The sequence below is a fragment of the Liolophura sinensis genome, chromosome 3 (genome assembly GCF_032854445.1).
Source record: "Liolophura sinensis isolate JHLJ2023 chromosome 3, CUHK_Ljap_v2, whole genome shotgun sequence".
NCBI classification, from domain to species: Eukaryota; Metazoa; Mollusca; class Polyplacophora; order Chitonida; family Chitonidae; genus Liolophura; species Liolophura sinensis.
In genome coordinates, this window is record NC_088297.1 from 26763542 (window position 1) to 26778824 (window position 15283).

General features: G+C 42.5%; 1 protein-coding gene across 1 annotated transcript in view; it reads left to right on the top strand.

Annotated features, from left to right (window-relative positions):
- The window catches only part of LOC135463525 (X-ray repair cross-complementing protein 5-like), a 47931-nt gene extending 33116 nt beyond the window's left edge, over window positions 1-14815 (top strand). The window contains exons 11-19 of the mRNA XM_064740783.1: window positions 976-1038; window positions 1780-1917; window positions 2789-2900; window positions 3520-3574; window positions 5091-5166; window positions 7019-7215; window positions 7495-7591; window positions 9557-9629; window positions 14595-14815. Coding sequence (XP_064596853.1) covers window positions 976-1038; window positions 1780-1917; window positions 2789-2900; window positions 3520-3574; window positions 5091-5166; window positions 7019-7215; window positions 7495-7591; window positions 9557-9629; window positions 14595-14815 — 1032 coding nt within the window. The remainder of the gene's footprint in view (window positions 1-975; window positions 1039-1779; window positions 1918-2788; window positions 2901-3519; window positions 3575-5090; window positions 5167-7018; window positions 7216-7494; window positions 7592-9556; window positions 9630-14594) is intronic.
- Window positions 14816-15283: the final 468 nt, after the last annotated feature.

Consider the following 15283-nt stretch of genomic DNA (forward strand, 5'->3'; position numbering starts at 1 on the left):
TGTACCTACATGTACATGTGTGTTACTGACCTGTACCTAATGTACGTGTGTTACTGGCCTGCACGTACACATACGTGTGTGTTACTGACCTGCACGTACACATACGTGTGTGTTACTGACCTGTACCTACATGTACATGTGTGTTACTGACCTATAAATACGTGTACATGTGTGTTACTTACCTGTACCTACATGTACGTTTGTGTTACTGACCTGTACCTACATGTACGTGTGTGTTACTGACTTACATGTACATGTAGTTGCGTGTCACTGACCTATACCTACATGTATGTGTGTCACTGACCTATACCTACATGTACGTGTGTTACTGACCTGTACCTACATGTACGTGTGTGTTACTGACCTGCACCTACATGTAGTTGCGTGTCACTGACCTATACCTACATGTACGTGTGTCACTGACCTATACCTACATGTACGTGAGTATCACTGACCTGTACCTACATGTAGTTGCGTGTCACTGACCTGTACCTACATATACGTGTGTGTTACTGACCTGTACCTACATGTACGTGTGTGTCACTGACCTGTACCTACATGTATGTGTGTGTTACTTACCTGTACCTACATATACGTGTGTGTTTCTGACCTGTACCGCCTAATTTTAAAATTGCATTCTTCTGACAATCCTTGTCACGCTACACTATTACTTATTCATATTTCACTTGTACAACGGCGTCTAGCATTGTGGTGGGAGGAAACAGGCAGGGCCAGAGAATTCCGACAGTGATCCACAGGCTGCTGGCAGATCTTCCCACATACGGTCGGATAGGGCGCCAGCGACCACATTAGTGAGGTTCTCATGAATCATTGTGGTGCGCTGGGGTGCTAACCCTGTCGGCCACGGAGGCCTCTGCTGCACTGTTAATACTTGTTTAACATATACAGTATAGTGTCAAGCTCACATATAGTGCCCTGGGTGGTTTGAGAAACATTTACCCTTTCCTGTTTCAGATTAAACGCCATCATTACATGGGAGACGGTGTTTCCATGGTGGTAGCTGACAAAGGAGATGATGTGAGTTGTGGTGATTCTTGTATAATTACGCTGGTAACATGTCACAGGAGCATAAATGTTACTAGCCCCGGACCACTTCGGTGGGCCAATGGTTGGAGCGTCCGCCTTGAGGTCGGGGAACCTGGGATCAAACCGGGTCGGGTCATATGAGAGGCTGTAAAAGTGGTAGTTGCTGCCCTGCTTGGCGCTCAGCATTGAGAATAGAGCAAAGAAAGAGGACTGGTTGGTCCAGTGTTAGCATAATATCACTGGGTGGCATGGGGTGTCATGTCTGGTGTCTTCTGCATGATACATCAGTGGCCACTTTAGCATGATGAACTCGCCCTGCCACAAGAAGACACAGCATATGTACTCACATGTAATGTCTCCTCGTCATTATATATGACTGAAGAATTCTTAAGTGTAATATAAAACCCCAAGTATACATACATAAATGCATACATACATACATACATATATACATATATTACCAGCCCAGCACAGTTAATTGGTTGTTCAATAGATTAATTGAATAGATTTATACACTCATTATGGCTGTATCATAGAAGTCTATCATGGGAAAGATAAAACTGTATCATGATATTAGCTTAACCATTTTGTCACAGGGTAATTGTCAGTGTTTTCATCTGGCCGCAAATCACAACATTACCAAACAGCTGTCTTGACCGTATTTTTCATGGAAAAATATAAAAAATGAAAGTGATTTTTTAGTAAGTTTTGCTTTTTGTGTATTTTGTGCAGGCTGCAGGTGTTGCCTTGTCTTCGCTCATCAATGCCCTCTATGAGACAAACATGGTGGCGATAGTCCGCCGCGTCTACATGGCCAACTCTGCTCCAAAACTGGGCTTTCTCTCGCCTAAGATTAAAGGAAGTTACGAGGTACGATAATAGTTTTGTGAGAATGATATTTTTGGCTTTCACATGTATTCTGTTTTCAGCCATCAGTTTGCCCTCAGCTTGAAAGAGAACTAAAACTATATTATCTTTTGATCAATTTATGCGCGCTATTGACTTCCTATTTGGACTCCCAGACTGGCTATAGTGGCTTATATTTTCTGTTGACAGTGAATGGTCTTATTTTCTGGTGAGAAATACCAGTTGTTATGTTTGGAGTCTCTGGTATTTTTTATTGACTGTCTATGATATTATGTTTGGAGTCTGTTATATTTTCTGTTGACAATGCCTCGTGTTATGTTTGTAGTCTTTGGTATTTTCTGTTGACATTGCTTGATGTTATGTTTGGAGTCTTTGGTCTTTGGTGTTTTCTATTGACATTGCCTGATGTTATGTTTGTAGTCTTTGGTATTTTCTGTTGACATTACCTGATGTTATGTTTGGAGTCTTTGGTCTTTGGTGTTTTCTATTAACATTGCCTGATGTTATGTTTGGAGTTTTTGGTATTTCCTATCGACATTGCCTGATGTTATGTTTAGGGTCTTTGGTATTTTCTGTTGACATTACCTGATGTTATGTTTGGAGTCTTCAGTATTTTCTGTTAACATTGCCTGGTATTATGTTTGGAGTCTTTGGTATTTTCTGTTAACATTGCCTGATGTTATGTTTGGAGTCTTTGGTATTTTCTGGTGACATTGCCTGATGTTATGTTTGGGGTCTTTGGTATTTTCTGTTAACATTGCCTGATGTTATGTTTGGAGTATTTGGTATTTTCTGTTGACATTGCCTGATGATATGTTTGGAGTCCTGGTGACATTGCCTGACGTTTGTAGTTTCTGATATTTTCTGTTGATAGTGTCTGATGTATACAGAGTTGCCTTTCATGGAGGACATCAGACAGTTCACATTTGGATCACTACCAGTCAAAGAAACAGAAAACCAGACCAACAAAAAATATTCCCCATCAGGTTGGTGTCCATAGGTCTGTTCTACAATACATGATGTCCAGTAGATACAGTACAGATGGATCCTAGCCAAACAGCCTGTGTCCCCCTTGGCTGCATGGTCTGGGTATGGTGGACCGACAATTGTCAGATGGTGTTAGGGATGATCCCATCAAGAGAGCAGTAGGGAGCAGATCAGGGCCTGCGTATGGTTCGCTATGACAGGCCTGGGATATTCGGCTAGTATCGGGCTTTACTGTACATGTAGGGGCCTCAATGGCTCCGTTGGTTAGCACGCTAGCGCAGCTGGCGTCCTCTCCGTCTGCCAGCAACCTGCAGATGGCCGTGGGTTTCCTCCCACCATAATGCTGGCTGTCATCCTATAAGTGAAATATTCTTGAGTGCGGCGTAAAAACACCAATCAAATAAATAAATAAAATGTTCTGTGGAAACAGTTCTCAATGACCACTTTATTCTATACGTGGCAGAATTTTAGAAGAAGAGAGTTTTCAAAGTTTCCTTACCTTATGTGTGTAGCCAATATTAAAATGAAGACAGGGAGTGAAACACTGATTGGTAAATAGGGTTTTTAGGGCTATACGTGTATGATTGACATGTGATATACAGGTGTTTTGATTCACAGCTGAGCAGTTGAGAGCTATCGATGACCTCATCACTTCGATGGATCTCACTGCAGAGTAAGTGGAATAATTGTTTTATTAAACTAAAAGTGATGAGAATACAGTCTCTTCATTTTCTCCATCCTCCACTCCTTTCATGGAAAATTCTTTAAAATTCCTATGACTTTTGACATCATACACTATACAGGTCCACCATCTTTCTACATTTCCTTTACCACTTTGTGACTTCAAAAATCTTTTCAAACTATGTATTGAATAAACCGTGGTCAAATAAATAAACAGTTGACTAAAAGATTCTGCTGTCTTTGAGTGCAGTTAATATGAAGTGTGCAGATCTTGTTTTGGTAGCAATAATGTGGGCTACCACCATTTGCCCAGGGGACAGGTCTTGTATTGGTACCAATAACGTGGGCTACCACCATTTCCCCAGGGGACAGGTCTTGTATTGGTACCAATAACGAGGGCTACCAACCTTTGGCCAGGGGACAGGTCTTATATTGGTACCAGTAACGTGGGCTACCACCATTTGCCCAGGGGACAGATCTTGTATTGGCACCAGTAACGTGGGCTACCACCATTTGCCCAGGGGACAGATCTTGTATTGGCACCAGTAACGTGGGCTACCACCATTTGCCCAGGGGACAGGTCTTGTATTGGCACCAGTAACGTGGGCTACCACCATTTACCCAGGGGACAGGTCTTGTATTGGCACCATTAACGCGGGCTACCACCATTTACCCAGGGGACAAGTCTTGTATTGGCACCAGTAAGGCGGGCTACCACCATTTACCCAGGGGACAGGTCTTGTATTGGCACGATTAACGTGGGCTACCACCATTTACCCAGGGGACAAGTCTTGTATTGGTACCAGTAACGTGGGCTACCACCATTTCCCCAGAGGACAGGTCTTGTATTGGTACCAGTAACGCAGGCTACCACCATTTCCCCAGAGGACAGGTCTTGTATTGGTACCAGTAACGCAGGCTACCACCATTTCCCCAGAGGACAGGTCTTGTATTGGCACGATTAACGTGGGCTACCACCATTTACCCAGGGGACAAGTCTTGTATTGGTACCAGTAACGTGGGCTACCACCATTTCCCCAGAGGACAGGTCTTGTATTGGTACCAGTAACGCAGGCTACCACCATTTACCCAGGGGACAGGTCTTGTATTGGCACCAGTAACGCAGGCTACCACCATTTCCCCAGAGGACAGGTCTTGTATTGGGACCAGTAACGTGGGCTACCACCATTTCCCCAGGGGACAGGTCTTGTATTGGTACCAGTAACGTGGGCTACCACCATTTCCCCAGGGGACAGATCTTGTATTGGTACCAGTAACATGGGCTACCACCATTTACCCAGGGGACAGGTCTTGTATTGGTACCAGTAACATGGGCTACCACCATTTACCCAGGGGGGACAACTCTTGTATTGGCACCAGTAACGCGGGCTACCACCATTTACCCAGGGGACAATGTATAGATATGTAAAGCTATTTGTTTTGTTAAGTAAATGTTGATTCATGTTAAAACAGCTGATTTCATTTCTCCTGTATTTGAATTTTTTCAGAGATGAAGATGGAGAGAAAAATGAATTGCTAAAACCAAATCTCTTATTTAATCCTCATTTCCAACGTCTCTACCAGGTAACTATTAAATTAGGAACATGTTATGAATTCATGTCATGAAAACCTGCTCTTCACTAACAATTACGTGGCTGCACTCCACTTTGCATACTGCAAGCAGGGCTAAATCCACTTAATTTTTCAGTCTGGGGGAGTTTACTCATGCCTATAAGACAATGCCGGGGGAGTTCTCATGCCTGTAAGACAATGACAGGGGAGTTTACTCATACCTGTAAGACAATGACGGGGGAGTTTATTCATACCTGGAAGACAATGACAGGGGAATTTACTCATGCCTTTAAGACAATGCCGGGGGAGTACTCATGCCTGTAAGACAATGCCGGGGGAGTTCTCATGCCTATAAAACAATGCCGGGGGAGTTCTCATGCCTGTAAGACAATGACGGGGGAGTTTTACTCATGCCTGTAAGACAATGACGGGGAGTTTACTCGTGCCAAAAAGACAATGCCGGGGGAGTACTCATGCCTGTAAGACAATGACGGGGGAGTTTACTCATGCCTGTAAGACAATGACGGGGGAGTTTACTCATGCCTGTAAGACAATGACAGGGGAGTTTACTCATACCTGTAAGACAATGACGGGGGAGTTCACTCATGCCTGTAAGACAATGACAGGGGAGTTTACTCATGCCTGTAAGACAATGACGGGGGAGTTCACTCATGCCTGTAAGACAATGACGGGGGAGTTTACTCATGCCTGTAAGACAATGACGGGGGAGTTCACTCATGCCTGTAAGACAATGACGGGGGAGTTTTACTCATACCTGTAAGACAATGCCGGGGGAGTGCTCATACCTGTAAGACAATGACGGGGGAGTTTACTCATGCCTGTAAGACAATGACAGGGGAATTTACTCATACCTGTAAGACACTGGTGGCGGAGTTTACACATGCCTGTAAGACAATGACGGGGAAGTACTCGTGCCTGTAAGACAATGACAGGGGAATTTACTCATACCTGTAAGACACTGATGGCGGAGTTTACTCATGCCTGTAAGACATTGACGGAAGAGTAAAAACGTAAACTGTATGAGTAAAATCCTCGCGTATTAAATAGTGTTACTACTTGTTACATTGTGATGTATAGTAAACTGATAAATGCAGCGTGAGAAATGGTATATTAATTCATTACATGTATAGATATATCAGTCAGTGCAGGCATGAGGATTTCCTCCATCTTCCCATCTGCCCCTCCATCTATCTGCCTATCCGTCCATCTGCCTATCCATCCATTTGCCTATTCGTCCATCTGTCCCTCTTCCTATCCATCCATTTGTCCATTCGTCCATATGCCTATTCATCCATTTATCCATCTGTCCCTCTGCCCTATCCATCCATTTGTCCATCCATCCATCTGCCTATCCATTCATTTGTCCACCTGTCCATCTGCCTATCCATCTATTTGTCCATCCATCAATCTGCCTATCCATCCATTTGTCCATCCATCCATCTTGTCTATCCATCCATTTGTCCATCCATCCATCTGCCTATTCATCCATCTGCCAATCCATCCATCTGCCCATCCGTCCATCTGCCTATTCATCCATTTGTCCATCCAGCCATCTGCCCATCCATCCATCTACCCATGCGTCCATTGGTCCATCTAACCATCTCCCGATCCGTCAATCCACCCATCCCTCCATCTGCCCATTCGCCCATCTGCCTATCTGTCATCTGCAAATCCATCAATCTGCTTTTCTGTCCAGCCATCTGCCCACCCATCCATTTATCTCTCCAGCTGTTAATTTGCCCATCTGTCCATCTCTATAACCATCATTTCCCATGTAATAATGAGCCTAGTGCACAGCCCTTTGGTCAGCACAGCCTAATGTTTTGCTGTTTTTACATTGAAGTGCCTTCAACACAGAGTCCTTAATCCCGACGACCCCTTACCAGAGTTATCCCCCCTAGTTGCTAACTACCTCAAACCTCCCCAGGAGGTGATCACGAAGTGCCAGGACAACGTGGAAAAAGTCAAAACGCTCTTCAAGCTGGAGGTCAACACAAAGAAAAAGGAAGAACAGACAGGAGAAAATATGTTCAAACAGAAGTAAGCATATTTCCCAATAGGTATAAGAAATCAGGGCGCTGAAGCCAGGTACAATACAACCCTCACATAATTTGAAAAAAATCAAACGGGTGAAATACATGCATGTTCCATGAACATAATTTTGAAGGTGATACCAAAATTTTTTATTACCAGTGATTTATAACTTATTCAGACAATTCCATTAAATGGAATATTTTGGCATTCTAGAAAAGTACATGGAATTGGAAAACACAATCTTAAACCCAGATAATCCAAAACTTGTACATTTATGTTGGACAGTGATGAAGTAGAACCCGGGCCTGTGTCAAAACGGGCAAAGCTTGATGACAGCTTGGAGGGTGGAATTGCAGACCTTACCAAGGCCAAGGTCACTGAGGTCAGTTATCAAGTACACATCTGCCTTCTAACACGGGCATCGCAAAACTTTTTGACGTTTCAGAATAACATTTAGGTTTCAGATTTTTATGCCATGAGATACATGTATGGTGTAACATATTCCTCTAAGGACTTTCTTAAAGTTCAAAAGTTTACTGCAGCAAAGACAACACAACATGCACGGGAGAAGCCATGTTGAAGGGCGAGATAACAAGGTAACCACGGGTCATCTGTAATTGACCATGTTTTAAAAGATCATACACGACTTTTATTTCAAAGATGATTCAAACATTACAGTGTGAAATATCTGTGCCAATTTACTGGTATTGATATGCCCTGTCCATTGCTTTTTGTTCATCAGGTAGGCCTAGGTCACACCTGTAGAGGCATTCAGAACTCTCATCCATTGCTCATTGTTTCTTCTCTCATCATGTGGGCTCATCTATGGAGGACTTCAGAACTCTCACCATTGCTCATTGTGTTTTTATTTAGCATGTGGTAGACTTCAGAGCTCTTATCCATTTCTCCTTATTGTTTATTTTTGTCTCAGGTGGGCCCAGTCACAGCTATGGAGAACTTCAGAGGTCTCGTCCATTGTTCATTGTTTTTCTTCTTTCATGTGGGCCCAGTCAAATCTGTGGAAGACTTCAGAACTCTCATCCATTTCTCCTTATTGTTTATTTTTGTCTCAGGTGGGCCCAGTCACAGCTATGGAGAACTTCAGAGGTCTCGTCCATTGTTCATTGTTTTTCTTCTCTCATGTGGGCCCAGTCAAATCTGTGGTAGACTTCAGAACTCTCATCCATTTCTCCTTATTGTTTATTTTTGTCTCAGGTGGGCCCAGTCACAGCTATGGAGAACTTCAGAGGTCTCGTCCATTGTTCATTGTTTTTCTTCTTTCATGTGGGCCCAGTCAAATCTGTGGACGACTTCAGAACTCTCATCCATTTCTCCTTATTGTTTATTTTTGTCTCAGGTGGGCCCAGTCACAGCTATGGAGAACTTCAGAGGTCTCATCCATTGTTCATTGTTTTTCTTCTCTCATGTGGGCCCAGTCAAATCTGTGGTAGACTTCAGAGCTCTTATCCATTTCTCCTTATTGTTTATTTTTGTCTCAGGTGGGCCCAGTCACAGCTATGGAGAACTTCAGAGGTCTCATCCATTGTTCATTGTTTTTCTTCTCTCATGTGGGCCCAGTCAAATCTGTGGAAGACTTCAGAACTCTCATCTATTTCTCCTTATTGTTTATTTTTGTCTCAGGTGGGCCCAGTCACAGCTATGGAGAACTTCAGAGGTCTCGTCCATTGTTCATTGTTTTTCTTCTCTCATGTGGGCCCAGTCAGATCTGTGGACGACTTCAGAGCTCTTATCCATTTCTCCTTATTGTTTATTTTTGTCTCAGGTGGGCCCAGTCACAGCTATGGAGAACTTCAGAGGTCTCATCCATTGTTCATTGTTTTTCTTCTTTCATGTGGGCCCAGTCAAATCTGTGGAAGACTTCAGAACTCTCATCTATTTCTCCTTATTGTTTATTTTTGTCTCAGGTGGGCCCAGTCACAGCTATGGAGAACTTCAGAGGTCTCGTCCATTGTTCATTGTTTTTCTTCTCTCATGTGGGCCCAGTCAGATCTGTGGTAGACTTCAGAGCTCTTATCCATTTCTCCTTATTGTTTATTTTTGTCTCAGGTGGGCCCAGTCACAGCTATGGAGAAATTCAGAGGTCTCATCCATTGTTCATTGTTTTTCTTCTTTCATGTGGGCCCAGTCAAATCTGTGGAAGACTTCAGAACTCTCATCCATTTCTCCTTATTGTTTATTTTTGTCTCAGGTGGGCCCAGTCACAGCTATGGAGAACTTCAGAGGTCTCATCCATTGTTCATTGTTTTTCTTCTTTCATGTGGGCCCAGTCAAATCTGTGGAAGACTTCAGAACTCTCATCCATTGCTCATTGTTTTTTTTGTCTCAGGTGGGCTCAGTTACACCTGTGGAAGACTTCAGAACTCTCATCGCAAGTAAAGATGAAGATTTGTTTGAGAAAGGTGAAATAATTATCAGATCGCAGGTTGCTAATTTAACCGTTTTAATTTTGGTAAATTTATCTTTACACCAACAGTATGAAATCCATATAAATGTACTTGAAGGTTCTGAAGTCATTTGCTAATTGTAGTTCATCTTTGTTTTTCTTCGCTATAAATGTAAGCAATCCATATAGCTTTTAGAGTCAGTTTAGGATTGGAGTGATTTCATCTTCACTTGAATTTTTTATTTGATTGGTGTTTTACACCGGTCTCAAGAATATTTCACTTATACGACGGCAGCTTGCATTATGATGGGAGGAAACCAGAGGCCGGGAGAAACCCACAACCATCCGCAGGTTGCTGACAGATCTTCCCATATACGGCCAGAGAGGAAGGCAGTATGAGGTGGACTTGAACTCACAGCGACTGCATTGGGGAGAGGCTCCTGGGTCATTACACTACACTAATGCGCAAACCAACTGAGCCACGGAGGCTCCATCTTCACTTGAATGATTTTTGGAAATTCATCTTTGCTCTAAAAGTCTATGTACAGGTGGTTTATGACTTTATTTCTTGCACCCATTGTGGCTGGCTACTTAGTGTATGATATGTTGACAGTACAGACACCATGGGATGGCGTTTAGCAATTTAGCTGTTAATTTAAGCATGTTTTGATGGTAAACTTAGACACAGGTTTTTACAGCTTGTCACATGAATGTATCACCAAGAATTAGATGCCAAGTGTAGGAATGTAAAGTATATAGCAGGTTCCATTTGGGGTTTGTTGTGGCTGGGTTGTGTGTAAAAGACAAAATGCTCATTATGTCACCATGATAATTGATGGTATCAAACAATTTTTAGCTCACCTGCACGGAGTAAGGAGAGGTATTGTGAGAGGGGGGGAAAGTGTCTGTTGGTGTCCAGTTGAGCCTTTTTTTTTTTTTTTTTTTTTAGCTACTTTATAATGGACTCTCATTTTAGGCTTTTTTTATCTAAGGCATGATAAATGTACTCAGATAAATGTTCTCAAATGAAATTTAATCTTCCTTTAGCTCTTCTGTATTGGGATTTCATACATGGATTGAAGGTTAAGCTTTGTTATTTTTAACTCCTGTATAATGAGCTGTGATGCATGGATTGAAGGTTAGGCTTTTTAATGTAGCTCCCTAATGGTAAGTGTACATGCTCACATGGAATTTTACCCTTAGTTTAGCTCCTATGTATTTATTGAACTTTTTTATTGGTTCTAGTTCTATAGGATTGGTGAATGTTTTTAGTCATTTCGATTGATAGACTTTCAGTGTAAAAATTTACCAGTTACATAAACTTGGCTCTGTTTTTTTGTGGTAAACACATCTTCTCTAGAAAGCCTCCAGGCAAGGCTGTACACCGGGTCATAGGTAATTAACCTGGTTCTTCCGGCGATTTTGCCAGATTTGTCATCATTCTGTTTTGTGGACTCATTCTGTTCTCCTGTAAATACAGATCTCTTTTAGCCTTTCATGTAGGGCTAGAGTTTCTTACATAAACACCTGTGTCAAAAGTTTACATCATTTTTGCACTTTTGTGGTAAACATATTACCTGTAAAAGGCTATCCTCTTACATAATGTTTAAACATACAAATCAGTGCTCTGCAATTTTTATGATAAACATATACTGTCATATTTATGACAGTATATAATTTTGACCTTTCTTAATTTGATGGCAAGATCATAGCACTGTCTAGTTAGAGAATAAAATGCATGTATGACGATGTAGCTCTAAAATTGTGGTGTAGAGGACAGTAACAGAACGTATTACCTCACTTGTACATTATGCAGTTTTTGAACTGCTCATTCAGGCTACCTGCTTGTGTTCTCTGAATACCTTATTGAAAGAAAAGATAACACTGGACCAATTGTATCTGTGTCAATAAAATGTCCCACGTAAATAGATATAGCAGTTCAAAGTAATTTATAACACGCACACTGAGAAAATCAGAAGCGCCAATATTTTTCACCAATCGTGTGTCTTATCTGTATACTTGTGAAGGCAGGTGATTCTGTTGATGTCACCCGAGCATTGTTTTGTCTTTTAGGCTTATGAACGAGGTTTCTCGAACAAGGCACATCACATGGCCTCAGAAGAATTTCAGATTAAAAGTTGATCCAGGCGTGAGAATTTTCCTCCAATTGGCTGATTTCGGGCTTTTTTCTTTAAAAGTAGAAAAACAAAAGTGACTGATTTCATGAGAACAGGTGTTTGCTAATGCGATTTGGGGCTAGGATAATGAGAACAGGTGTTGGCTAATGTGATTTGGGGGCAGGATAATGAGAACAGATGTTTGCTAATTTGATGTGTGGGTAGGATAATGAGAACAGGTGTTTGCTGATATGATGTGGAGGTAGGATAATGAGAACAGATGTTTGCTAATTTGATGTGTGGGTAGGATAATGAGAACAGATGTTTGCTAATGTGATTTGGGGCTAGGATAATGAGAACAGATGTTAGCTAATGCGATTTGGGGCTAGGATAATGAGAACAGATGTTTGCTAATGTGATGTGTGGGTAGGATAATGAGAACAGATGTTTGCTAATGTGATTTGGGGCTAGGATAATGAGAACAGATGTTTGCTAATGTGATTTGGGGGTAGGATAATGAGAACAGATGTTTGCTAATGTGATTTGGGGGTAGGATAATGAGAACAGATGTTTGCTAATGTGATTTGGGAGTAGGATAATGAGAACAGATGTTTGCTAATGTGATTTGGGTCTAGGATAATGAGAACAGATGTTTGCTAATGTGATTTGGGGGTAGGATAATGAAAACAGATGTTTGCTAATGTGATTTGGGAGTAGGATAATGAGAACAGATGTTTGCTAATTTGATGTGTGGGTAGGATAATGAGAACAGATGTTTGCTATTCTGATTTAGGGGTAGGATATTGAGAACAGGTGTTGGCTAATGTGATTTGGGAGTGGGATAATGAGAACAGATGTTTGCTAATTTGATGTGTGGGTAGGATAATGAGAACAGATGTTTGCTAATGTGATTTGGGAGTAGGATAATGAGAACAGGTGTTTGCTAATGTGATTTGGGGGTAAGATAATGAGAACAGATGTTTGCTAATGTGATTTGGGGGTAGGATAATGAGAACAGATGTTTGCTAATGCGATTTGGGGCTAGGATAATTGGAACAGATGTTTGCTAATGTGATTTGGGGGTACGATAATGAGAACAGGTGTTTGCTAATGTGATGTGGTGGTAGGATAATGAGAACAGATGTTAGCTAATGTGATTTGGGAGTAGGATAATGAGAACAGATGTTTGCTAATTTGATGTGTGGGTAGGATAATGAGAACAGGTGTTTGCTATTGTGATTTAGGGGTAGAATAATGAGGACAGATGTTTGCCAATGTGATGTGGGTCTAGGATAATGAGGACAGATGTTTGCCAATGTGATGTGGGGGTAGGATAAAGTGTTTTCAGACTTATTTGAGAAACATCAGACTTTTTCTGAGCATCAATTTTCAAACCTGTTAGTCTATAAGGTTGCCACGCACATGAGAACAAAATTGCTTTGGCTGTTAAGGTGTGTTTCAACTCTTCTTTCCAAATAATTACATGCACCATTTAATTAGTTGTTCTTTTTTGTTGTTTTTCTTTTGTTAATGGTTCACATTTCCAGCAGTAAACAAACACTGTAAACATGAAATAACAGAAAATGATACTTTATAATGATAAGAAACAGTGATCATGATATGCCATAGGGAAGGGAACATGTCAGAGGGGAGGGAAACATGTCAGCGGGGAGGGGAACATGCCAGAGAGGAGGGGAAACATGTCAGAGGGGAGGGGAAACATGCCAGAGGGAATGGTGAACATGCCAGATGGGAAGAGAAACACGCCAGAGGGGAGGAAAACATGTTAGCGGGGAGGGGAACATGCCAGAGGGGAAGGGAAACATGCCACAGGGGAGGAAAACATGTAAGTGGGTAGCAGAATATGCCAGAGGGGAGGGGAAACATGCCAGAGGGGAAGGCAAACATGCCAGAGGGGAGGGGAACATGTCAGTGGGGAGGGGAACGTGCCAGAGGGGAAACATGCCAGAGGGGAGGGGAACATGTCTGATCAGTAAAAGGGAAGGGGATGGTCATCATTTCATACCAATCCTCCCAGCACAATGGGTGCAGAACATGCCAGAGGGGAAGGGAAACATGTCTGATCAGTGAAGGGGATGGTCATCATTTCGTACCAATCCTCCTGGCACAATGGGTGCAGAACATGCCAGAGGGGAAGGGAAACATGTCTGATCAGGGAAGGGGATGGTCATCATTTCATACCAATCCTCCTGGCACAATGGGTGCAGAACATGCCAGAGGGGAAGGGAAACATGTCTGATTAGTGAAGGGGAAGGGGATGGTCATCATTTCATACCAATCCTCCTGGCACAATGGGTGCAGAACATGCCAGAGGGGAAGGGAAACATGTCTGATCAGGGAAGGGGATGGTCATCATTTCATACCAATCCTCCTGGCACAATGGGTGCAGAACATGCCAGAGGGGAAGGGAAACATGTCTGATCAGGGAAGGGGATGGTCATCATTTCATACCAATCCTGGCACAATGGGTGCAGAACATGCCAGAGGGGAAGGGAAACATGTCTGATCAGGGAAGGGGATGGTCATCATTTCATACCAATCCTCCTGGCACAATGGGTGCAGAATTTAAGGGTACGATACCAACTCACACACTAGAATATTTCCATAAATTTGGTGAAATTCATCATCACACTATATGATGGTGAATTTCACACTCCATATTTGTGTTGTATTGACCAATATCACAATTTGATACAATGGGGTTAACAGGGATGTCCTGGTTGTGATATGACTGTGAAATTACAAGTCATTTACAAGCCTGTTGTCCTGCACCCAGTAACCTGATGCGACTATTTTAAGAAGAAATATTCAGTCAATCAGCAAGTCAATTCTTCTTATTTCAGCGTGTGATCAGATGAGCAAGAGAGCTGAGGAGATCGTCCTGGATTCATTTGGTGCTCACTTTTATGGGAAGGCAATGGATTGTCTGAAGGCACTGAGACAGGAGTGTATAAAGGTACAGTGGTGGAATTTGGGGTCCAGTCATGGATTGTCTGAAGGCACTGAGACAGGAGTGTATAAAGGTACAGTGGTGGGATTTGGGGTCCAGTCATGGATTGTCTGAAGGCACTGAGAGGGGAGTGTATAAAGGTACAGTGGTGGGATTTGGGGTCCAGTCATACATTGTCCGAAGGCACTGAGAGAGGAGTGTATAAAGGTACAGTGGTGGGATTTGGGGTCCAGTCATACATTGTCTGAAGGCACTGAGAGAGGAGTGTATAAAGGTACAGTGGTGGGATTTGGGGTCCAGTCATACATTGTCCGAAGGCACTGAGAGAGGAGTGTATAAAGGTACAGTGGTGGGATTTGGGGTCCAGTCATACATTGTCTGAAGGCACTGAGAGAGGAGTGTATAAAAGTACAGTGGTGGGATTTGGGGTCCAGTCATGGATTGTCTGAAGGCACTGAGAAGGGAGTGTATAAAGGTACAGTGGTGGGATTTGGGGTCCAGTCATGGATTGTTTGAAGGCATTGAGAGAGGAGTGTATAAAGGTACAGTGGTGGGATTTGGGGTCCAGTCATGGAATGTCTG